General features: G+C 37.4%; 1 protein-coding gene and 1 long non-coding RNA gene across 2 annotated transcripts in view; one reads left to right on the plus strand and one right to left on the minus strand.

Moving 5' to 3' along the window:
- Nucleotides 1-2,242: 2,242 nt before the first annotated feature.
- LOC121097840 overlaps nucleotides 2,243-26,989 on the plus strand; it is a 72,577-nt gene continuing 47,830 nt past the window's right edge. Inside the window, exon 1 of the long non-coding RNA XR_005831100.1 lies at nucleotides 2,243-2,328. This is a non-coding gene — a long non-coding RNA (uncharacterized LOC121097840). The remainder of the gene's footprint in view (nucleotides 2,329-26,989) is intronic.
- The window catches only part of CDYL2 (chromodomain Y like 2), a 61,054-nt gene continuing 54,899 nt past the window's right edge, over nucleotides 20,835-26,989 (minus strand). Inside the window, exon 7 of the mRNA XM_040615185.1 lies at nucleotides 20,835-25,364. Within this exon, the coding sequence (XP_040471119.1) occupies nucleotides 25,206-25,364 (159 nt within the window). The 3' untranslated portion in view covers nucleotides 20,835-25,205. The remainder of the gene's footprint in view (nucleotides 25,365-26,989) is intronic.

Below are 26,989 nucleotides of genomic sequence, written 5' to 3' on the forward strand. Positions count from 1 at the left end.
AAATCACCACAGCTATACGAGGGTCTGACAGGGATGGGCTGTATGGAGGATTCACCTCCATGTGCTATCTCAGTGTGGAAGTGATCAGCCATGCCTTCTTGGGTCTCATCAGTTACTACTTGTGTCGGACCTGATGTTTCTGCCATCAGGGACTGTTACAGAGATGATTGCTCAGACTTTATCTTCTGTAAAAAAAAAAAGATAGTCTTGCAGTGTTCTGCACGGAGCAGTTTTAGTGAATGGGTTAAATTTGTCATTGCAAAATTTACCCAGAATGCATTAAAGCATGTTAGGTTTGTGAAAAAAGACGAATGCTGTGTGGCAAGATAGTTATCCACGCAGTGGGCAGGAGGAAATTGAAGAGCTCTGAGAGTTTTGGTCTGAGCCAGTTGCCATTGTGTTGCAGAAATGCAGTTGCCCTATCTAAGGTGTAATTAGCTTTTAGGTTAATTTTATAGTGCTCTTGAATTACCTTCTCTAAAATACGCAGCAATTCTCCCTTTTTTTTGGTGGTTTTGTTTCCACAAATTAGAGACTACACATTAAACAATGCTCTAACATGTAGAAACACACATGCACTCTCACGTTATTTTTTTGAGTTTTTTTGTTTTTTCTTTTAACCAAAGAAACACTGGAACACAGACATAAACCTAAATGCAGGACAAATGTTGTAGTTATTATACGTATAAGCAATAAGCATAATTTTGAATGTGGCAGTATTATCTGTTGTGCTCCAAAGCAGAGAAACTACATCTTTTCTACACTGACAGAAGGAATAGTAAAAGTTAAAACATCATTTCTCAGTCCTATAAACCAAACTGACTGATGTGCTGTCTGCTGAAATATACATTGCCTCAAAATTGATGCTGCTGTTATTTTTTATATGTCTAAACTTTTCACAATTTGTCTTCGTCAAAGACATAAGAAAGAGGTGGGGGGAAGAGATTCCAAGCATCTGCCCATAATGAAGGATTCTTTTTATTCTGTATTTCAAATCTTTCTTGATCAAACCCGTGCCATTCTATGAACTGCTTCTTGAGAAGGAGAAATAGTTTTTAGCCTTGAAGACAAGAATTAAACAGCTTGCCCTAGAGGGCTCTAAAACTAATAGCAAGGATGAACACTCTCGTAATTATTCATTCTGGTGTTTCTGGTTTGGAAAATGTAAAGTAAAACAATCTGGATAGTCTTTCTAAATGGTTGCACAGTAATAAAAGATTTTCTTGCCATGAGGATAGGAGATCTTTATTCTAAAGGAGAGGAAGACCTGGGATAGTTTAAAACTGTCTTGCAGTATCCTTAGTTTATCCTTTTTTGGGACCTTTTCTTCTGTATTTTATCTGTCAAAGAGGAAACAAAATGTTTCTCATGTGAAATAAATTAACCTTCCTTCTCTCTTCCATTTACATACTGAAGATAAAGCCATAGCTTTCTTGTTACTTCAGGGTACACCAAGGTTGCAGCTGAAGAGGGCCTTCCTACTTTCCTGCTTCTCCCAGTTTTTCCCCTGTTCAATAAAAAAATCATTATTTGTCTGTTTAGCATCCTGTGATGCCTAAAGGGGACAGTTAAGTGCTGTTGCTTGCATGAGGGAGAGGATGAGTGGATTGGAGCGGGAAAGGCAGGGGATGAATTGCCAGCTTTCATCGGTCTAAATTTTTTCTAACAGATTGAAGAGGCAGGCCTGTGCTAATCTGGTTTGTTTTGGCTGAAGTGTGTTTGGTGCTAGTTAAAGTGAACAGCTGAGAGCTGCTCTGAAAGGGGTGGTAACCTCTGCAGCTGAATTGGTGATGAACATCTGGCGATAAACTTTTTCCGCTAACACAGCTATTTGCAAATTGTGTGTTTGTCCACACCCTTAATTTCTTCTCTTTGCAGAGCTGAACCAAGAAGCCAGTAAAATAAATGGCTGCACGCAAAACCCTTCCATACCATTTGGTGCTGAAAGCTCTACCTGTTAATTTCTTGTTACCTCTTATCCTTTCCTGTTTGGCTGGTATTTTAGTTTATTGGAATTAAGAGCACAAGGAAGTTTCACTATGACACGTCTCAGGAAAATATACTTGAAAATACTGCCAGTTAAAGGACTGACGGAGATCTTACTTTACAGTGTCAAGAAAATTTTGAGAATATATTGCTCTTTATTTTCTTTTTTCCCCACTAGCTGAATGACTGATTACTTCAGGAATTAATAGCCCCATCTTCCTTCTCTTCCTGTCTCTTGATCTAGGCCACTGAGTATCTGCAGTAAGATAAAGCAGAGAAAAGCTGGTGGCAGAAGCTGTGTTTTGTGGTTCTGCTGATCTGGTGTCCTTAATTCTTAATCAGGTATTGTTTAACAACCCATGGCATTATTTTAACAGAAAAGATTAATTCAAATTATAGCAAAGCATGAACTCTTCTTTTCTCCAGCCTTACCACCAAAAGTTTTGGAGGAAACCGAGGTATGAATGAATGCTAGGTCTCTCCACAGTGCTGAGCTGTTCAGCCAGAAGCTAACTGAAGCTACCATTTGCCTCTGCTCTGGAGTGGCAGTTGTTGGACAGCTGTCTGGGTATCCCTGTCAGCTCTGTGACACTTCCATGCATAAAAAACCTGTTCCATTTTTAAAGATTGGGAGCAGTGTCCTTAAACAGCCATAAATGAAGCATATACCTTTATGTGGCATGGCCTGTGGGTGTATAGCATGTACTACTTAAACTTTGAATTCTTGATCCTGTTAGAAGGCAAACCAGTAGCCAATCTGTTATGAAAATTCTTATTATGAAAACTGTCATTGAGAGAGTTCAGTACAAACAACATAAAACATGGTTAAGGGAGGTAAAAAAATTGACAGAAGGATTTTCATAGGTCTTCATCTTCCTCATCCTCTTTGTTGTCACTGTTTTGTTCTTGGTTTTCTTTCTCAGAAAATACTGTAAAATGTCAACAGCACAGAGCCTGGAACTGAAAACTTAGATAACTGATTATCTAGTACAGCAGAAAGTGAGGTATTAAAATTTATGGAAGCAAGTATCTTTTACCAAAGCAGAATCTTTTATGCAGATCATAGCAGCTGAAGTTGGTTATTTAGCCTTTCAGAGAGCTGGTTTGTATTTTATGATGGGAGATTAGAAGCGTTACTGAAATGTGATAAAAATCAGATGCATGTTCTGAAATTAGCAACACTATTTCATCTGACTGCTTTGTTTTTTATAGGGTTCAGTACCTTCAGCAGTGTAGTGCACACTAGAGGACCTTCAAAATGAAAGCATCCTAGATTTGGTATTTGTATCATGACCAAGGGAAAAAAATATTTCAGTACAAGTATATAATGAGCAAGATTCTCCACGGATGTAAATTATTCAGTTCCATTGCTTTTAGTAGATCATGGTATATAAATACAACTTGTGGATCTTCTTCGTAATGATATTCCTTAAAATATTTGATGCCACCAATATTTATGTCTATCTTGCATCCATGATAAACTAAACTTACAAATGTCTGCATTAAAAAAACCCATCCAACCAGAAAAATGTTATTTGAGTGGTTTGTGAGAGGTGAAATAGCCAATCCAGGTACCGTATTTGAGCTTCATGCTTTGTTCATGCAGTGAATATGACAAAGTCTTAGCTGGGATCATGTATTGGTTTTAAAACCGAGAAGCCTAGTTTGAGAAATTGATGTGATCTCAGCTTCCTGCTGTGTTCACTCACACCTGTGAGAGGATATTGAGTGTCAATGTGCTTGGATAGATTAGCATTGTTTTTGGCAGATGGTACAGACTGGTAAAAATCTAGTATTGTTTCTTACATATCAGTAAGAAACAAGAAGTTGGGTTAACATTTTTTTAATACAATGTGCTTTGGCTTTCATTGTATAAAAACGTTATGACAAAGTACTGTAGTTACTCTCAAATACACTACCTTCTGTAATGTCATTCTCATCTACCCCATCTCTCAAATTCTGGATTAAAAAGTAAGGAACGAAATAAGTGAAATATGTAAACTGAGCTGTAAATGCTACAGACAGCTCAGATAACTGTTTGAGTATTGGTGCCTCCTAGTAGATCTGATGAAGTGCAACTGACTGTAACAAGAGGCTTTGGGTTCGTTCTAAGTACTACTGAAAAGACCATGAGATTGGAATACAGGAAGCTTTAGGGCATGTCAGAAAGAGAAAGTAAAATCTTACATGAGGACTGTGGAGGTTAAAAAAAAAACAAAACAGTTTAATCTTGTCTGTGGTTACAGGCTTTGCTACAGTAATCCTTGCATATAAATGCATGCATTCACAGCAGTTTTTTAACGTAATAAGTAGTGCACATACTTTTTCTGTTCTACATTGTGCTTGTTCCTCCTCCTTTCAGCAGTACTGAAAACTGTTCTTGCAGATGGTGGTAATACCCGTGTATGAAGACTGCAGTAAGAAGGCTTTCAGTAATAAACACATGCTTATCCAGTAGTGTACTTCAGAGGTCAAAAAGAGCAATTTATTTTTGGAGTTTTTAGTATTGCTTCATCATTAATTTCTTCTCTGTAAAGCAAGAATTCATCTGTAGTTCTTGCTCCACATGTAGTGTGAGTGAGAGGAATGGTAAAATAAGCTTCATTAAGAAAAGTCATGTCACTGAGGAAGATCTGCTGTGTAAAATACTCTGCAGCCTGTTTGTGATGTTCAAATAACGAGTGAACTTCAGTATGTGCATGCCTCCATCAAAAAGCTGAAACTCTGATTGCTGGTTTCCAGTTTATTGTAGGTTTATATTGTCAGATGAGTTTAATGTTGAGGTATCCCTTCTATAAATGTTTTGTACAAATTGCTGAAAGCACGCTGTCAGATTTGCTAGAAAGGTAGCAATTTCAACAGTGAAATTTATGAATGAACTTCCTGTACATTAAAATGGCCAGCAACTTGATATTTTGTTCTGATTTTTCAGGTGACTTATGCATGACATTCACACTTAACGATGTAGACAAGGAGATTAATTCCTTCAGAGGCTTTCATGTAGAATGTGTTTGTTCTGTAATCATCAGTTTTTTTCCCAAACAGTGAGAGATGAGTGCTATCCCTATTTTACAGGTAATAAACTGTAGCAAAGGAAAATGGATGACAGTTTATACTAATGCTGGTTGCCTAAACTGAGACACCTAGAACCTAAGCTACCTTTTTCCAACCACCATGTGGTACCACACACTCTATGATCAGAGAACAGCTTCCATTGCAGCTGGTCAGTATTCAGAAACATTGTACCCAAGGATCTCCAGTCAGAAGCTCTGAAATTGTGGAACAGGTTTGATTCAAAAGATTTACCAGCTTTGAGAAAGTAAAGCAGAGATGGGGATGAAATCCCATTCCACCACACAATATTCAGATGGCCTAATATGAGACTGTTGTCTTTTTGCTTGCCATTCTCTTCCTGCTGCGTACAACTTTGCTTCAAATGTGCTTGTGAGCTTGAGCAATAACATGGGACCCTTTTTCCTTAAGCAAACCAAGCCCAGCATGTATCCATCCTGAGCAGTAGGGAGTGTGGATAAGATTATTGTGGCATTACATAATCTAGGGCCATATGATGCTACACAATGTATAGATGTTTACCCAAATACTAGTTCTGCTGACACCTTGCATGGCACCTCTCAAGTTCTCTCCTTCCCCCTCCCACCCCCCTGCAAAGTCTTAGCCTGCCAAATGTGTTTTAGTTCTCTTCCCTAATTACCTGCTGTTCTCTTCCACCTAGACAGACTACAGGCATGGATGTTTAAAGCCTGGCAAGGATGTTATCAGCTGAAAGCAGAGTTGCTGGGCTAGGCTTTACCTTGGTGGGGCTGCAAGGCCAGGAGGATTTCTGTACCATAGCCATAGCTTAGCGAGTTGCTGCCACACAATACCCAAGCCTGTTTTTGTGAGAGGGGCTTTGTTAGGCTTCATGTGTAATGATTTGTTGATTTAAAGTGTAAAGCAAATAATCAGGCTGAGTACCATTCCTAAATGGAATCAAAGTAACCTTGTATAACCTCTTCCTACTTTTTTGTGATAAAACTTCTGTAATAAGACAAGCTTGCTCTGTGAGATCATATCTTGTTCTAGCAGCTGGCCCTGGTCAAGAACATTTAACTGCTTAAACAGAGGTGCTCTTAGCTTTGAGTACAGAAAGCAAGTTTGATTTTTGTTTCAGGATGTGAAAAATCCAGTCTTCAGGGCCAAGTCTATGTGGTTATATGTTGTTGTACATATTTTCATAGAAACATGCTACTATGTGCATATGTGTATAAAGTAAGTTTAATTTAAGCTTCAACTATACTTATAACCCTCTACTTTATTCAATGAATAAGAATAACCAGGCATCCTGTCATTTTATTATTTAACAGCAAGTTCTCTACCCATTCAGAGGCTTTACTGTAGGTTGTCACTGTGGAAAAAATACAGTGTATCTGTGGCCACTGTATGGCATTGATGGAACAGCTATATTGAAGCCTTGCTTGGTGACAGAGAGAATTTGTCTATACAAATATCTTTTTCAAATTATTGCTGACAGATGTAACAACAGAAAATAATGATACTTTGATGGAAGTTAATGTTTCAAATGTATTAAGTCCATTGTGGCAGTGGTGACTTTCTGCAGTTGTCCACAGAGCATCCTAAAGGCATATTTAAGATGCATTAAGCAGGAACTATTTAGTGTTTATTTTAAGATACTTACGAAAGGTAGAGCACAATAGAAGAGAACCTTGTCCATGATCTGTGGTTTTGTTTGCAGTACATTCAACAGATAGTTTGTGTTTCCCCTTTCTGGAACAAATGGCCTTTACTTGTGCACTTGCAAAGTGTGCAAGTACAGTTGACCATCTGTAGTCCTTATGTTTTAATTTGTGGACATTTCTGCACGTGTGTATAAGCTGGGAGCTGCAAACTAAAACTCAAAGATTCGTATGACCAGTTTTGAAGACATATATGCGGTTTTGATGGTATGAATACCTGAACCTTTTAAAGGTAACAGAGAGAAGAAGGGTGATTTGAAGTTGTTGATATATGTTATTGGAAGGGTAAAAATGTTGAAGGCTGTTAACAGCTTTACTTTCTTTCCCCCATTTGAATTATGTATGTTGTAATAAAAGACCAAGTGTATGTTGGGATGAATGAGTAATTGAATGAACTGTCATATCTCTCTCCCACTCACCAGCTTGTGGAATCCACAGTTAGGGACTGTTGGCAGCGATCTCAGCTGCAGGGCAGTAGATGTGAAGTTCACAGCTAATCTCGCACACTCACAGTTAAAAATGTGTGCTTATTGCTTCAAAGGTATCACTCTGAACTCTCACACTGGGATTCCAGTAGACCCCATAAAAAGTTACTGTTCGTGAAATGTACAAACACAAAAGGGAAAAAGCTCAGTAAATAAAATGGCACTTCAGTCTTGCAAGTAATTCTCGAGTTATTCAGTGTTTGGTTTATGCAGTTGATATTTTTCGACGTATTCTTCTCAAGTGTGTCTTCCCTCATAGATCATACCAAAAAACCTGAAGCTCTTCAGTTCAAAAGTTAAAATAGCTTGATGCAGTAAGGAAGCAAAGTTTTGAGGTTGAGAATGACAGTCTAGATGGAAGAAGTAATATCTTCTAGAAGTAACCTTCCCTGGGTGTGATGTATTTTAAAATGTGTTTGGTAATGAATGCTATAGTTAAATTTAGGCTTGCACAGTAAGCCTGTTTTATAAAGTAATTTCTTTTCAGCATTTTTTTTTTCTCATCTTAGAAGATGATTTTGTAGGATTTTAAATTTTGAGAAAGACTGAAAAATCTTTCTTTTCCTCTCTTCTGTCCACACTTCTTATCTATGTTTAGACCATATAATAATTTCCGAGTGTTTTAATATTAATCAGGGTGACAAGCCAAACCACATTGCTGATCTTTTTAGACATTTTGTTCCTCAAAACTTCACCCCCTTTTACTTTTGTGGCCTCCCTCCTTGTCCCTGCTTTCATTGCTCTTTCCCCAGGGAGGCCTCTCTTGGTCTTGGATACATTTCTTCTAAACTGGGAACAGTTTTTACCCTTCTGCAAAAGGAAAACTGTAGAGAGCTTAGAAATTCCTTAGCTATGTAAAAATGCAAGCCAAGGTCTAGAATGCCTTCAATGATGTAATTGAAGTCATTTGAATCTCTGAAGTTTCTTGACAAGGACAGGGAAATGGGGACTTGGCATGCCAATAATAAAATGTTTTAGGAAATCTCTGCTTCCCCATATGCTTTTTCCCTCCACCCTTACTTTTAGAGGCACATCCAATTTGTTAAGAAATACTAAAGAGCAAAAAGAAACTTATTCTGTATGATTCAACATCATATTTTAAATTCATAATTCCTGAAAGGAGAAATTGCACTTGTTTAGTGTTCATGGAATCACCACTAATAAGAAGGAAATAAGTAGCTTTTGTATGTCTCAAGTGAGCACATAGGTCATGTGTTTAGGGTAATGTTTTCAGTGTACATGTGTATATACATTGAAAAAACAAAACAAAATTTATCCCACTAACATTAACAATATTTCATGAACAGAACCCTGATGAATTTAACACTAACGTTTTCTAATTTCCTGCTCTTCTGAGAATCACTTTTAAACAGGATATTGATTCTGTTTACAAAAAAAGAGCCAGTTTATTAATGTAAAATGGGAGTTGTGCCCAGATGAAAATATGTACTCCCTATCTGCCTTATATTGGAGCTAAATGCTGAGGTTTGCCCACCGTCCACAAATAGCATCTGACTTTACAGTAAAGGACTTTTGGGACTTCTCTTTTCTTTTTAATTTTTCTTTCTGTATATCCTTGGTAAATTTCCTGTGGAGATTGCTTGACTGGTATCTGCTGAGGGTCTGGTCCAGTGCAAGTTAAAAGATCTAGGTTCTCATTAGAAGGTCCAAGGGTCTAATCCTGACCTGTGGAAATTAGTCTATGTTTTATCACTGCTCTCAGTCCATATAGAGTTATGCCCTTTCCAAAGAGAGATTTGTTGACACCATTCATGCAATATGTATTATTTATTTACAAATATACTTGCTCCGTGACTAATTTCTTAGCCACTTTATTTGGCATTTACTTAACTGTGGAGCTGGAAATCTGAGTATGTCTCATGTGTGGATGAATGGTTAGCCTGTGTGGTGATGTTTATTTTTCAGAGGAACCTTAGCATCTCTGAAAGACACTTAAGTGTAGAGTGGTGCACATGTATAGAACAAAAATTTGTCTCCATTTCCCCCTGGTATGTGAGCTTTTAAAAAGCCTTATGTTTTTATTGTCTCTTTCTTGACTTGATCAGTTGAGCACAGTTTTGGAGGTTAGTGTGATAATTTGGATGGAAGGGGAAACTGATGGTGAAGTAAGGTGCTTCATTGATACAATCTGGTTTAGGGGATTTCAGTGAAGAGGACTTAAATATCTTTGCAGATTGAGACCAAAAGGAGTTCATAGGTCACACTGTATGTTTTGCTGGAGCAGAGAATTTGTGTAACTAATCTTGCCACCGTAACCTACTTACTTGTTTTCTTTCTATAAGCTGGCTGATTCACTTGAATTCATTTGAACTTCATTTCAAGTATGAACTGATTCATTTGAATGATTGGAATGTACTGATTCATTCAGAAATGCACATATGACCAGGGGAAAAGTAAATAGTAAATTGCAACAAACTTACATTGCAAAGAGGGGAGAGCAAATTCCATCTGCTGTGATGTGTCTGAGTTCAGCTGTATCGGCTGGAGTTTAATTTGGGGAAAAAATAATTTTCTTGTAAATATAATGAAACAATGCAATAGAGCATCTGATATTTTTCTGGTAAATGACTGGTCGTGTACGGAAACCTCTCAGTCTTCCACCCTCACAAATAATTTAAATTCCACCCAATACTTCCAGTATTTTTAAAAGGGGCTGTTGACTAGAGATGAGTAAGCAACCCTTCTCTTGAGATAAAGTAGACTCTTTGGCTTGCAGTCCCTAATTCATTTGTCTTGCTGTCGGTCACAGTGGAAGTATCTTTATATTTTTTGAGTCAAATGTTGTTCATAACTATGAACTAAAAAATCAATCATGTGATACCCACTAACTGCTTGTTTGCTTGTTAATGTCATTGTGTACTCTGAGAACATTCAATTCTCAGTATCCTTAAATTTCTGTGGTTATTTTAACAATTGTTGTTTATGGACTTTGAAATACTAAGTAAATTAATCAGTGCATTACTCCATGCCTCATGTTTAGGCTAGTTCCTACTTCCCTTCAAATCACTAAAAGCTCTCATATCTAATACTTTTCACTCTGCGGGCTGACAACAAAACCATAGATACATTGAGTAATTCCAAGTCTCGATTTTGAGAAACATTTGATTTCCCCTTATTACCTTAATAAGAAAATGCACTCAGCCATCCTCTTTTCTTGTAGTAAAGCCTCATTTTCAACGTCTTTTTTGTGCTTTACCCTGTTAGTTTCTAAGCCCTGTGTTTGTGACATTGTTTCACGGTTCTCTTGGAGTCCTAATGATTTGTATCAGCTGCTACTTGTCTTCTGTCTTCTTGTCTCTTGGTCCCAAGCCTCAAACCCCATTTTTAAATCTCATACAAATTTACTGTGCCTCTTTCTGCTTTGTATTGATCCTGAAGACCTCCCTCCAGTGTGATCATTGTAATAAATGGCACTGTGCAAAGGCTAGGTAGAGTCTAATGAGCAAAACTGGCATATGTCCCATCTGTGGGCTTGATCTTATTTTCATTCAAGTTGGTGAAAAATCTCACATTGATTTTAATACAGCAAGGTCAATATTAAATTTCCATGTATCTGTATTTATAACTCTGCATTTCTGATGGTGAATTTTCCTTCTTCTGGGACAGGAGTTATGTCTTTGTTTGTCTTACCACAGCATCTTGGCAACTGAGTCAAGCCTGTGTTTGGGATCTCATCTCTATTGTAATAGAATCACAGGATCATTTAGAATGGAAAAGACCTGTAAGATCATCAAGTCCACCTGTAAACCTAACACTGCCATGTCAACCACTAAACCATGTCCCTTAGCACCACATCTACCAATGCCAAAGTCTAGGAAAAGAAAAAGAAGGCAAAAAGATTTGGGTGTTACTGGTCACCTTGCTGCCACATTGGACCCAGTGAATTTGCCCACTCTGCACTCAGTTTTAGGAATTCTTAAGTGAGAGAATTTTTCCTTTTTGCTTGGCTATATTATATACATATGAGCACTATGTCTGATCTCTGACTGTATACATATTATCACGATCCATTTGTCAGTTTGTAGTGACAATGCAGTATCATAAGGCTTCTACTTGGTTTTGGTTTTATTTTTATTACATGATTTAGTGTTATTTACTAATCAGTCTGGGAAGGTTCCTTGAATTTAACTTACACTGCTGTTAACAGCATGTAACATCCTGCTTTGTAGCTAAGCAGTGGATATATAATACCACATGAAATAAAGAAGGACATAATTCTTCTAAAAATATAACATAGAATTCTGCAGAAAATGAACTTCTGGGTTCTAGGGGCCTGTCTTGCAACAATCTCTCAAATCAAAGCTTCCTTCTGTAAAACTTGAAGAACTGAGTCTGTGGACTAAATCTACACAGTTAATGTAGATCTTGTATTGGCCAGCATTGCAGTCCCTGAATCTGAGGGTTTACGTGATACACAGCAAGTTAGGTGCTGAGGTATCTAACCAGGTTAGAGTGAAGGATCAGTAACGAAGCAGGAAAGCTCAAGAAAAATATATGGCCAATGAAGAGATGCTGTCTGCTTCTTTCAAATGTCACAGCCTTTTTCCAGAATATGGAGTGTGGGCGATGTAGCTGTAATGCCCTCATCTACTCGATGGATTTGAATCTACCTCCTGCATCATCCCCAAGTATATCCCAAATGATGAACAGGATACTTAGAAGTGAAGGAAGGCTTTCTCAGTGCCTCCCATTGAAACTGTTCTGCTTTGCAAAGAGCAGGTAAATGTTCAGAAAGCCAGTGAGAGAGGGCACATGTCAGGGCACTTGTCTGGGAGGGTGGGAATGAGGTTCCTGTCCTGCTTCAGCAGTGTCGCTTTGTGGATCGGCACAACATCTGGAAAACAAACAGTGGTGCATGTTGTCCCAGGGAAGTCCTGAACAATATGGCAACTAAGTACAAATGGGTTTGAGCAAAAGCAAGGTGCAGGACTGAGCAGCGGCAGATGTAATTAATCAATTTCTTGGCTGATGCTGCTGCTCAGTGGTCTCCTTGATGACTCAGTTACATGGTGAAATCAGCTTTCTGAATCCAAATTAAAAAAGTGGCTTTTATGAAAAGGGAAGGTTCTTTCTTGGTAATCTGTTCACAAAGTAGAACATTAACCCGCTGCATATCATACTCCCATAATATAAATGTCATCTTCCTTAATGTTCAAAGCACAGGTTTTACACAGTGAAAATTGGGAGGTCTTGCAGAATAGAAATGAGAACATTTTAGAGCATTAATTGACTTACAGGGTGAGAACCTCACCCCAAGCATGTGGGTTTGGCTTTTTGTTCTTGGCTGGTTGTAATTCTTTTCATGTCAGTTGAAGATGACCTATTTTTCTAGTGGTAAGATTTGAATCTCTGAAAAATCTACTGTTCCTGTCAAATGAACAAGGCCTTCCTCCTGTTTTAAAAACATAATTATTTTCTTGTGTATAACCTGTGGTCAGCTGCTTTAATTAAAAAACCAAAACTGTGATTTAGTGTTTTTGTAGATCATATGCAAGTAATACACAGGCAAAAGTAATCCAAGCCTCTGCAAATCCCGTATCTCAGCCTACCTCTGTTTTGTAAAGTGATATGAAGGCTTATTTTCAAGAAAGAATGTTTTTAAACATATGGCAGTTACAGATGTTAAGAATATGACTGCCTGAGAGCTGCATTACTGAGCACATGCTCAAAATGCTACCTTGGTGGACATTCTGGAGTTATCCAGTGCTCACAAAAGCAGGCATTTTTGTGTTTTTAAAGGGATTATTGGCACAATTCTGAGCAAAGACTTTGCCTAAACACTGAAAACTTGGCAGTGAAGACACAAAAGACAGGTTCTCAAAGGCAGCTATGTAAATTCGGTACTTGATTTCCATTGATGCAAATTTTGAAAGAATTGCATGAGGAGATACCCTGTTTTCTTTGACTTGGAAGGAGCCCTGTTGCAACAGGTCGTTCCACAGGTTGTCTTAAAAACAAGTGGAACTATGGCCTCAGGAAATCTGAGGGTTTTAATGGTGCTGAGATGTACCACGTTAGTTTGCAAATCATAAAATAATTTAGATTGGAAGGGCCTGCCAAGCTTTAGTTTAACAGATCAAAATAAAAATAAGTTTTCAAAATTATTAGGTATATTTATAAACTATTTGTCATTGTGATAATTATATGAGTGTTACTTAAATTTGATATAAGAACAAAGAGTACCTTTTCTGGAACAAGGGCCCATGTTCGCAGCAGCCTATCGTTAATTAGTCTAAAAGACACCAATGGCTATTGCTGAGGAATATAAAGATCTATAAAGAGTATAAAGATTCTGTGAGCAACTTTGGGACATGCTGGGCTGTCAGCTACTTACTGCATTTATACCACAAGTAAAGAACTACTGTCATCAGTAAGAGGAGCTGTTAGAAAATCAAAATGTCTCTGTACTTGGTGTTATTGGTTGTTATCTTCTAAAGATAATAATATAAATTATATCTAAATTAGAAATATTTTTCTCTCCAGTACATTTCATTTAATTTCTGCTATGATGGCAGTTTTGTGGGACTGTATTTCAACTTTATCCTTATGCTTTTTTCCCCTGAGCCTTTATCTTCATTGACACATTTTTCAGTTTTAAATATTTGCATTTTCTTTCGGTTGAAATTAATCCTGGCTGTGCCGGGTTTCTTTTGCTGACTGCACTTTTTGCTTACACACACAGCATTATACCTCTCTCACCGTACCTAGCTGCAGCAAAACGTTTTGGTGCCTCTTCCACCAGGTTCACTTCTGAATCGAATGCCTAACCCTTTGCTGTGTGGTGCTGGGGACACGTTTCTGCTGTGTCACCCGTGGTGTGGCCAGCCTGTATTGTGTGCTTCCTGACAGGCTCTTCCTTGTTTTCCTGGTGGTTTTTAATTATGACTGTGCAGAAGAGCTGCTGGCCTCACTGCTGCTGTGTGTTTATTTGTTCCTGTATGTGTTTAGAATATGATTCTTTTTTTTTTTTCATTTATGATGTAATTCCAGTCCATTTATGGTGGCATGCCTTTGTACTTGTTGCATTTTTTTTCAGCGCTTTGGATATTTCAATTTTTTTAAATTTATGTTTTTATTTTAACTTCTGTAGCTCCTGTTAAAGAAACTTAAAAGTATGTTTTTAAATAAAAGCCCCTCCTCTGTGACTCAGAGCATAAGTTTCACAGCTTGCCTGTATGCTGGCCACTGTACAGTGGACATTGGAATCCTTTCTGTTTTTAAATGGATTTGCACAGTGCATGAAAACTGAATGCAGCCGATTGCAGAACGGTTTTTGCACTTTTTTAGTAGTTATGTATCATTATAGTGCTACTTAAATGCAACCTGACTAAACATTTTATTAGTATTTTACTACTTAATTAAAACTATCGCTGAAAACAGTCCCCATACTGAGACTTACTCCACTTAAGCATCCCTCCTGATGAAATGTAACTCCCCATTTGAAGGAATATATGACATTCTGTGGAATGTTTTTTCTTGGTTGTTTCCTGAAAGTGAGCCACTTATTTAGTGCTGAGTATCTGAAATTATTTAAAACAGTCTCTGCTTATGCTTTCTGTATAAAAAATGCAGTCTATATAAATAAAATTCTCAACAATAATTCACGTTCTTATATGGGTGAAGAGCCTTTATACAACAAACCACCAAGTTGTAAAGTGTTCAGATTTTTCTGCTGCTAAATCAACAACTGTATTAGTCTTGTGGTGCCACTGCATGCGCCCCTTTCATTTGGTCTGTTACTCTTCTGATTTGTTCAATATGTTTGCAAGCAGCGTAAACTGGTATAACCTGCAGATGTTAGCATTTCCCAGGAATGTACACACAGAAGACCAAAAGGGTGTTTGGGTATGGGAGTGCAAGAATGGGCAAATAATTTTCTATTTGTAACTGGATTTTTATTTTTTTTAAAAAAAGTGAAATAGTGCTCTAGAGAGTTCTGGAGCTCTGCAGGATTTCTGGGAATTAGTGCTGGGATAATGATGGAAGATTACTTAGAACTCTCTGCGTACAGGAAAGATGTGTCATGATTTCCTTCCATATACTGCAAGCTGACAATCTTCTACATTCCTCTTTCTTCATGAATATCAGATGGAGGAATTTAGCAGCATACATGGGGAATTTGCATTCAGAACTGAAGTTCTGTAGGACTTTATTCTGTTCTTATGCTTGTGTAAGTCAAGTGTAAACCATGACAGAATCACTCACAGTGAGCAACACTGGTTTCGCATCAAAGTTATTCTTCAGTCATACTTCTGTATTTCCAGGCCGTAAGATCATGGTGAATGGGGATGCAGTGTTTGAAGAGATAACCTCCTCCTTGCTGCTGTGTTCCTCTGTGGGAGGTTGCCATCTTTCAAGTATCCTAGATCAACCGTTTGAGCTCGTAGCTCAAATTTATCTTCTTTGTTGCAGAGACAGCTGTCTAATCTGCAGTCCCTGCTATGGTTGCTGACATCTGGCAGAAAGACAGGGGTGAAGGCTGGGGTAAAAGTCTTTTCAGTCACTGCAGCAGGGTTTGGTAGGGCTTGTGTCTTAATGCCATAGGTGACTGGTTTTGTCTAAACTTTGGGCTTAGGCTTTATGAGGGCTGTTAGATGGGAGAAAAATTCTTTCATAGATTTGGGCAGGGAAACTGTTAGAATTTCTGCCCTGGTTGTACTTTAGATGTCTGTACAAACTAATTCTTATCTCCATAGTTTCACAGCCCAGGCTTAATCCAGGGCAGGACAAATAATAACATTAAAGGGACGTTACTGGCTGTGAGTTGAGTTCCTGTAGAAGACGGCTCAGGCTGTGGAGTTCAGTGGGGCAAGATGTATAAAAAGAATTATTCATTTGTGTAGGCGTTTGTAGGATTGAGCAGCAAGAGGTATGGCAGAGCTAGCTGTTCTCAGCCTTTAACTGGAAGCTGTAGCTGTTCCTTAATGGGGGTAAGCTGTAAATTCACAGCTGGTCTATAATTACCCTTAACTAACACTGTGAAGTAATAACTAGAGTCTTTTTTTTTTTTTTTTTTCCCTTTCCCCTCCTCCACAGGTGTCCAATGTGGTTATTTACACCTGTGAGGAGTACCTAAGAAAGTAGGTATAAAATGCTGCCATTCTGGTTTGACAGTGTTTAACAACATTGTAAATGAGTGTTCAAATTTTCCGGTGGAAGACTGGGCCCTTTTTCAAATATTGTTCAAATATTTTTTTTTTAAAATCCTTGATCTTCTCATCCTTTTTTGTTATTCTGAATAGAATATCTAGGGTCATCATGCAAAGTGATGCTTCAGTGGGGAATTTCTTAAGAGGGATTAATTTTAAAATGATTTAGGAAACCTCATGATTTCTTCAAACACTCCACAATAACACTGTGAAGCAAAGTAGCATGCACAGATACTCCTTTGGGAGTATGACAGGTCATTTGAACTGTATTTTCTTTAGGAAATCTACTCCTTTTTATATGTGTGCAGGTTTTAGTATTATAGATCTAATGCTCCCATGAAACCCTTCTGCACTCAGCCTTGCCAGGATTATCAGTGGGATTTTTGTCAGAGTAAGGATCATAGGACCACACTGATAACGTGTTTATGAACCTCTTTCTTATCAGTTTGCCGATTGCTATTTTCTTAAGCATTTGTCCTAATTTAAAATTTGAGAGCTTCTGTAAGTTGGAAGAAAGTTGAGATAATTGCCTGTAGTAATGGAGAAAAAAATTCCACCTTTTTTTTTTTTTTTTATGGAATTTTTCATTCTGTTTGTAAGAAAAGCATTCTCTGGAGTGAGGGTTAAATGCATTCTTGACACTTGATTCCGTACCCTGCCTGCTGACTCACCATTTTGTTGGCACACAGCCATGGTACAGTTGTGCAGTGTGTTTACCAAGTGCTTGAATCGCAAATAGAGTGCTGTTGGATTTTCTCATACTTGAAACGGTTGGGAAAAGTTTTAGCCTTTCAAATTAGCTATATCGCAGCCTACTTCTTTAAAGCTCAGTTTAATCTTTCAACAGTTTTTTTGAGAAAGTGGGTTTATTTAAGAAACATCATTTAGAGAGGGAGAGTATCTTTGTGTTCAAACCAGTTACAGCCATGTATGGAAGAGCAATCCTATCAGGTCTGATATGTTTTGGGATATTTCTTTCCAACTGGCATCACATTAGCATTGGGGAAAATAAGTCTGTTTTATCCTGTTACATGTAAATACATGAAAAATAGAATGTCTTGTTTGTCTGGTCTGATTAAGCTAGGCACAGCGTAGTGCTCAGGCTGGTATGGGAATTACAATCACCTTGTCCATTGCTTTTTTCAGATGGTCTGGTCACTGGCGTAAGGAACATGCAGGTTGCTTTATAGTTAATACCTTACATTTTTTCAGATGTCATTCCAGGGAGCAGCCCTATGCAAAGGCGTGATGAAAGGTCATTATGGCAGGAAAACCCACAGAGGGCTGGACCACTGATATTATTAAGGCTTGCTTTCAGAAATAGAGGATCAGGGTCGAGCAATTGTCGACTCCAAATCCTGCACTCCAACCAGTGGGCATGCTGCTGCCGATCAGCAAAGCCGTGCTCATCTGACCTTTACCCTTGAAACAGTAGGGAATCCCTCGGCAGCTCAGCTGGCAGGAGTTTTGAGTTGTTGCTCATTATGAGCCTAATGGGCAAGAAGTGGACTTGGAGTCTGAGTCCCTGACAAACAACTCGCTGCAGCTGCATACAAAATAAACAAGTGAGAGGCTAAGATAATTCAGATCTTGAATAATTAGGCATGGGCAGAATTTTCTGTGAATGCCTTTATCCATTTAATGAACCTCTTGTACAAAGGGAATACCCTAGAACCTGGTAGGCAGCATATGTAATTGCTAACCAGAGGGCTGGAAGGACAGCGGTGTAAAATTGCGGATCTTTTTGGAATAATAGAACTTGTAGCACTTATTTACAGACACATCACAAACACATTTTGGGATGACTGTGAATAACTTACGTCTAGATGACAGTAATTAACTTAATTCTAACAAGTCAAGATTGCCACTTAGTGTTTAAATAATTTTTCAGTGTAGAAACCCTAATGTTAGATGCAGCTTTTTATCTAACATCTGAGCCCATTTCAAACATGACTCTTGGTTGCAAAAAGCATTTTCACTTTTCTCTTTATAGTTGTTCACCAACATATTTCTATAACCAGTGTACAAAATAAGTTTCACAGATGTTACATAGTCATCCAGAATCCAAGCCGACAAATGTGTCTGAAGAGCTGGGGAAGGTTAAAACACAGCAGAGCATGTCTTTCTAGTAACAACAGTCAGGGATAAAATTGAAAATGTTGAATTTTATTGAAAATTTCTTAGACGCTGTGGTTAAATTTTCAACTAAGGATAGAGAACCCTGTCTCCTGTGCTAATTATGTCTTTCTGATCAGTGCCATACTATTTTTCGACGAAGATGGCTACATGATATTCCCTGTACTATTATGGTGAAGGAGTTTGCTGTGGCATCTGTCAACCACTGAGGCTGACCTAGAAACAACAGAGTCAGTAGGAGGATCTTCATTGATCTGAGTGGCTTTTGACTTAGATCCACAGAGTTTGTTCAAGTGACACTAGTGCCAGGAAGGGATAAGGAAAGGTGATACAGTTTAGCTTAGGATTTTTAAAGTTATTAAACGATAAACTTTTTCCTCTTCCCAAAATGAAAATCTCCTTCTCCCATAGTACTTTTGACAGTTCCAGGTGAAAATTACTGTGTCAAGCCAGATGGACTCAATAATTGGAATTCAACAAAGTTTTTCATGGTTCTATTATTATTTTACAGCTGTAATAAGCAAATTTTGTTAAACCAAGAGAAAAGTATAAATTAAAGCAAAGTGGTGCTAGCACAATTCAAATGGTTTGAATTCTAGAATGGGCTGTTAGTCTGGCTTTCTTAGTGATTTGAAACTCTGCTATGATTGTAGATTGGTATTGAGGATAAGTTAGACATCAGAGTCGTGAACAGATGCATTATGTTTTATTAAATTTTATAATCTTCTGAGGCAGTTTCATGAAAAATAAGGCAGCAGGGAGAGGTGAATTGCTGAAGTTAATGGGCCCAGAATTTCACCCTCTGACTTCTTCCTCCTCAACCAAACTGTCCCCGGTCTGACTTCTGAGACCTGATTTGCTTAAAAGTCCCAGAGTCTTTAAAATGGTGTCCTGGTTTTCTCACGTGCTTTCATTTGCTGTTCATGTTTCAGAACCTTTCTTCTTTCCATATGCAATATTGTTTCTATTATTCAAAACTCAAAATGAGGAAGGGCATGTGTTAGTTTATGTAGGGCTTTGATCTGTATGAATACTTTTTATATTCTAAGTGGTATTAATACTTGCCCATTCTTTTATACATGCAATTCATAGACTAGTCTTTTGTCTGCTTAAATTTGTAGATTTTCTTTATATCTACTTAATGGATGCCTCTTCCATGTAGTTTGTTCATATATTAATTTACAGCAACAAGGACTAACATTTATCTTGCTTTAAAAAACCTTCACTTGACAAAATATTTGGGTGAATCTTTAAGTTTTAAAGAATTTTTGCTTTCCTTTAAAAATGAGTTATTTGAAGTAAAATTCACATGTTGGTGATTTATGTTAAGGCCAAAACTTATCAATAAATCTGTTAGACAAGAAAGGTATCACACTCTGTTTATCATATGCACATTGCTTACTGTCCAGTGCAGGCTATGATAAGTTGTTTCCTGACAAGAGTCACCGTAATAAATAATTGGATTTGTTGATGGTGAAGCAAGACTAAAGTGCTCAATCCTCTGCTCTAAATAGCTAACCACAGTTTTTACTAACAGTGTCTGTCAGTTTAAAACTAACCAATATAACTGCTAGAACATAACTGTTGTCCTTCGAATGAAGCGTAGGTTGTTTTTTCAGACCTTGTTGTATAGGTGGCTTGGGTTACACTGGATCCCTGGGAAAATATCCTTACAGTAATTACAGAATTAATTCACAGTTACTTTTTAAATCATGGATACATGACTGGAAACAGCATTCATGGACGCTACAGCAAAATGATCACCTTGTATACAAGAGACCCAATGGAAGGATTGCCACCTATAACCATGCAGGACCTCGGGGTGATCCAGCTTCACACTGCACCAAGGGGGTTCTGGGCTGAATCTTGGCCTCCCTGCCAAATAGCGCTTCAAAATCAAATTCCCTCACGTGGAGCCAAAATGCTGTATGCAGTAGTTGGTTCTGGGCAGATACGCTGTAGGTAACATGCACATATCAAATAGTGGAAGTAATAACGGTGGAGAAGGTGTCCTAGAAGTGAATTTATAAGGCAGTTCTCGGTAGTTTTCTTGGATTTGATAATGAGATGATAAATGAGATGTATCATGATGAATAATTTCAGAGAGTTCTTACTGCACTGTCTTTTAGTGCCCTGTTCTTTGCCATTTGAAAACAAAACCAGTTTTAAGTTTAATTTCTTTTAAAAAGCCTGCTGTATGCCTGCTTTCTTTTAAAAGGCTGAGTCCATGAATTAGCTTTACCATATATCATACAAGGGTCTGTCATTCTGATTATGTAAAATTGAAAATCACTGCATTGAAATGAAGTTTCGATGTTTTTATTCAAAGCAGCTTCTCACAATGTATAAATACTGCATATTAACACACATGAAAAATACAACTTCTAAGGCACCCAGAAATGTGTCCATACACTAGTTACAGGACCATCAACAAATAAATTGTGTACAATTTGATCTAGACAGTCAATATTTGATATATCAGAAGATACAAGTCCCTCAGTACTGTACCAGTTTCAGAAAATATTTACAACACTGTGATATAGGGGTGCCTGTACCCTTATAATATTATAATATGTACTCATTACAAATATTAGAAACTGTTTTAGTCTGTTCCATGGCATTCTGACAAAATAACTTAAGGGCCTAATTTGCAAAGTTCTACAATTAATTATTTGTGCAAGTTCTGAAAATAAATTTACATTGACGTAATTTGTGAATTTTTGGTTCTTTGCTTCATCTCAGAGGTTTGGTAATAAGCCTTACCAATAGACATGCCATCCTAGCTGAACATCACTCCTTTCCCAATAGGTCAGTGGATACCTCTTTTCCCCTTACACTTGACATGGATGAGAATGCAGTGTTTGTAGCAGAAAGAGACTATTTGATCTCCAGTACAAATGTCAAACTAGTTCACTGGCGAAGGAACTAATGCTTTGTTAGAATAATGCAATTCTTTGGTCCTTTGTTTTTATGGAAGGCATAATATTTTTATTCACTAAAAATTGAAATTCTGTCTGTGAGTAAGCAAGCTAGTGAATGACTTTCATTGTAGTATTTAAAATAGCAGTAAAGAGATTTAATATGGCTTAAAACATACGGTTAATTGGGCAGACACAGAGAACACATCTAGGATACCGAGTACCCAAATGTACTATGATAAGATTGTCTATAAGTCTCTTATGTAAACTTCTTTAGTGTCTCCTAAAGAGTGCTGGCTTTAGCCAGATTTGACTTTTATAGACCCAGCCACACAAAGCCTGAGATTAAACTACTGTGGTTGGGAGCACAAATGCACAGTTTATATATAACAAAGCCCATGCTGACAAGTCTACCTATGTTGTTCAAAACAAACAACCCGTATTATCCTTTTCACAAGAAAAACTTAAGGCCCTGTACTCTGATTTGCTAACTTTCTTACAGCAATTATTTGGGGAAGTCCTTAGCACTACATAAGCAATTATGTAGCTTTAAAGATTTCTTGTACCTAATGGTAAGGCTTATTCACAAATGCAATACATTTATAAATTACATTTAAAACTGTACAGGCTGGCAAAATAATAAAAAAAACCCACCAAAATAAAACAAACCCCAACCAAAATTGTCTTTCATCCCTAACATTAAAAGAGCATTTTATTCTAATGAAAAACTATTGGCACAAAACCATTATATTATAGGTTAAAAGAACAGTTAATAGTAGTGAAAAAGATTGCCTAAAACGCATACCCTAACCTACGACAGAAATATAAAAGTTTATATTCTGAAAATATATACTGTATTAAAGTTTGTAAGCTTATTCATTTAAACAGAAATGTACTGAAATAGTAAACTAAGCAACACTTATCTACAGCAAAAATATACATGCAGGACAACACAAAATAAATTGCTTACCTTTAATATCTACAAATGCTAAACTGTAGATTTTTAAAGATTGTACAAAACAATTTACACGGATAAAATAACATACTTAACAACAAATTGCATTTATACTCTTAAATACTGTGAATATTAGTAAAGGTACCCAGACTAATATGTACAGTACATCTAGATATCTGAATACCTAGCAAGGACAGAAACACAAGAGAAAATTGATTCTGATCTTTAAATACTGGAAAAGAAGATTTTGACATTGTTATTACTCTTTTTTGAAGGGAAAATAGATTCCATGAAAACTAGACTGTAACTGTATAGATATGAATAATTAAAAATGTTAACTATGGTTAGCGCTTGCCTTAATGGAAAAATAATTATAGAAAATGTATTTCAACCATTCCTTTGTCATAAAAAATGCTAAGATACAGATATCTGAAAATTCAGATGAAATGATGCAGTTTAGAGGTCTAACAACTTACAATTCTTCTCTGTTTGAAAATCTCATATGGAAAGCATACCTTCACATTGCTGAGCAATTTTCTATATTAATCTACAAAACCCAAGCACAGTATTGAAATAAACTTCCTAATATCTTATTAACACATGACTAGGAGTTATGGCTCTCTGGACGGGAATAAAGGAAATAAAGGAAACTGAGGAATCACGGTACTTTCCATTGCTTTTTTTTTTTTCTTTTTTTTTCTGAAGTCATATGCTGGAGGCCTGATTGTGCAAACACGTATGCATGTGAGTGGTTTTCACTTGAGTAATCCCTCTCCTTTCAATGGGACTACCATACAAGTGACTCACGTGCACATACTGGCATAGCAGGGGGTCCTGTGGCCTTGAGCCAACCAAGTCTTTGCGCACGCGCTCTGTGGCACGGCTGGCAGGTTGTGGAAATAAGCAAGTCTTCGTATAAAACAAGTGGTGCATCTATCACTTCAAATAGTTATCGAAAGAGTTCTTTAAAAATTAGTTACTTGTTTTGGTAAGGTTTTCTTGAAAACATTTAAAACAGGCTAATTAGAAGCCAGATTTTGTCTTTTTAATGAAGAATTTCCATGAGAACCTCTGCCTCTAGGGTAATGATTTCCTTAAAATTCAGTGGTACAATTAGGCCATAGAACAGCTGTTCTAATTATTTGTGGAAAAAGAAATGTTACATTAATGTGTTGAAGGCTACTGTTTACTATAATCACCTGTTTGTTAACTTCACAAAGGCTTTTTAAAACTCTTCATGGAAAGACCAGGAGGGAGAAAACCTAGCAGCCTCATTTGCAGAGGTTTAAACCAAGAAGCAAGTCACTGAGCTCAAGGATGGAGAGCAAGTACACAAATTACAAAGCAAACAAATGTGCAAAGCTTCTGCTTCAAGAGGTTTTAATTTGGGCGTACTAAATGGCAGGTGAAGTCACAGAGCATGCTTGTGTTATTTCCATATTAATTGCCTTACTAGCAAGAAAGAACTGAGAAAAGATCCAGTGTTCTGAAATCAGTGTCACTGAAAAGTACTGGGATCACATTCTAAAATAGCAGATTGGATTTTTGTCGTTTATTGTGGACTGCTTTTATGGATAGCCGTAAGTTCTTGTAACAGATGGTGGGGTGGCCAGATGTGGAGAGCTGGGAAAAGCGAAACAAAACCTCTCCCTCCACTTAGTTCAATGACTAGCACCTTGTATAAACTGTTGGCCCACACCCAAAGGCCTCCAGAGCAGAAATTATCTCACACCTGAGGAATCGGGCAACTAGACTAAGGCTCATAAGGATTTGCTTTTAGACTTCAGACCGAAAGGGGATGTTTAAACCTGAAAAACAGTACGATGCCACATAACGGCACCACTCACCCTGTTACTGATATCTGGCTAACAGGAATATAGTAAACGTAAATAAAGCATCTTGTTGGCAAGCCCTTCAGTGCTCCTCAAGAAGGCAGAAAGAGAAGAGAGACTTAAGGGGGACTCACTGTTTCAGAATCCACTTTTTTTCCCTTAACCCTGGCAAATGAATCTATTTCATACAATTTTATACATAGAGGAGCATGCACATGGCTGCTTCTTTTACTCTCCACAGCATTCTGTATGTTTTCTATATATTCTTTATTTTTCTACACATTTTGCTAAAAATGTGTTTGCATTCTCACGTGATGCCATTAATTCAGTCAAGGGAAGTATGAAAATAAGATCTGTGATCAATAAACAGCTGAATATGAACACAAAATAAATAAGTTAAATAAATTCAACAAAGAAAAAAATCCTAGTAGTTTTTGTAAAGCTAACTTTACATATTATACATATAAATTATCAAATTTTTCCATTACACTGTTAGAACTTAGAAAAAAATAATTAAAATATTTCTAAAGCATGGTGTTTGGGTCTACAAAATATTGTGCCGACCCAGTTTTTAGATTGAGCCCTCTGTGTCAGCCCAGATGTGTTGCAACAGCAAGAATAAGTTAAGAAGGACAGACAAAATAAATCATTACAGATGGTATGCCTTATTGGGCCTCAGTGGTGCTTCTCAGCACATGGAATGTATACTTTTATCTGGATGAGCAATGTGAAAGATGCAGCCCTCTGTAGAGATTATGTGCACTGAACAAGCCTGCCTACTTCTCGGTTACACAAAATCAAACCAGCTACAAGCAGCTGTGTAGCTCACAAGGAAATTGACACAACCATATGTATTAGGATACACCGTCACAAACTCCTCACTGATGCATTGCCTCTGCTTTTCAAACACAGGTAATGTTTGACTCGGTTCACAAGTGGAGCATTTTCTCTTTAAGTTAGGCCAAGACATCAGACTTCATAAATTTTGTCTTGCAAGTAGCTGAACAATGAATCCAGTCCTTTGGAAGAACTCCACAGCTGTTTTAACATCTGACACTCTTTCTCATTCACATCTTCAAGTCCGGATTTCAGGAAGCTCCGCACAAGACATTTGGACTCTTCCAATACCTAAAGCCAAAATATCACTCAGTATTTTATTTTGAATCTGAAAGAATTGCTATAGATAATGGCATGAACAGCATTTTTACAGTACTAACTCTGTTTTGACATCTAACAGTCTGAGCACAGAAATTAGAATCGAATTACAGCCATAACTCCACTTGCTGATAGTCAGCATCTTTCAGAATTAGGGACTTCTGAAGTTTATGTGTTAGTGCCAACATTTTTAAAAGAAATGAGAGATTCTGAAGTACCTTACTTTATTGACAGTCTGCCATGAAGCACTAGAAGGAGCTGAACTTGCCCCTGTTGAAAATGTGATCTCTTGAAACGAAAATGTGTGAGGCGTGATATAGTGGCTACCTGTTTTCTGGAAGATAGTCTTGAAGATTACAGAGGCTAGAAACCCAAATGTGGATGTCCATCATCTTTAACAATTTTCCCCTCATGCATCATTTCTTTATCAAAACAGAAATTAATAGGAAGGAGCCTTTACTGCAAATATCTTTTAAAGTTTATTTATGTACATTTTTATAAAAGTTAAATATTTTATAAAATGTGTTAAGCAAAACAAGCACCCTCTGACTGTGCTCTGGAATTAGATCTGCTTAGCCTATACAAGTAGCCATAACAAATCGCCTAAGGTTTTTGCAATGGAAAGCCCAATCTCAAGCCCTTAGTAAGTGCTGCAGGTTCTTAAAGGCATTAACAGAAGGTCCATGGTTGCTCCCATAGTTCGGTTCGTTTTTCCTAGACACATTTTTAAACACATTGAGATTGCATCCTTTAAAATTCTTTTTGAAATATGTAACACCACCATGTATCTCACAAGGACCCAACTAGTCAAACAAAACCATTAATAATTCATACATTACTGATTTTCTGAGGGCAGAACGTTTAATGTAAACTAATACAGTGCTTATGGTAAGGGAGACACATACTCACTACTTAGCTTTGTCAACACGTTAAGCCCCGTTCCTGTCTGGGTTACAGGTTTTACACCTGTTGTAACTTTTACTATTTTGCTATTCCAAAGCAGTATTTCTCTTTAACTCAAGTAAATGGTGTTAATTGCAAATTGTGGGGCCTGTGTGGTTTTTTGGTCCGTTTGTGAACAGGTAGCTCCAGTGAACTTGGATGAGCTCATCATATTCATTGCTGTTGTGACTTCAGCCCGATTTCCATTTAGGATCTCAGAGAGTAAATCTAGTCTTCGACAGTTTTAACTCTCATCTTTGTCCACAAGTCATCACCACTTTTTCTAACAGTTCTCAAGAGAAAATTTCATTGACAGCCAACAACGGGGAAGGAAGGAAGAATTCACAGTAAGGCCCAGAGGTTTTCCTAACTCATATAGTACACTTTATATCAGCATGATCAAATAAGCTTATGCTGCATTTCCAGAGTTTCATTCTGAATGTCTTCTGTGAGATCTAATCTACACTTCATTTAATTAAAAATCGCCTGTGTCTCTACCTTCTCTTTTACAAAGGATCTTTTAAATGAAACTGAGGGATGCTAAGACAGTTTCAGGTATAGGAAGTACAGCAAGAAACGGCAACAATTTTCACTTTAGTTAGTGCAGTTTTACTGCAGCCACGATCACTTTCTTCACTGCATTTTTTGTTAAATGA

This window comes from Falco naumanni, chromosome 15, assembly GCF_017639655.2.
Source record: "Falco naumanni isolate bFalNau1 chromosome 15, bFalNau1.pat, whole genome shotgun sequence".
NCBI lineage: Eukaryota > Metazoa > Chordata > Aves > Falconiformes > Falconidae > Falco > Falco naumanni.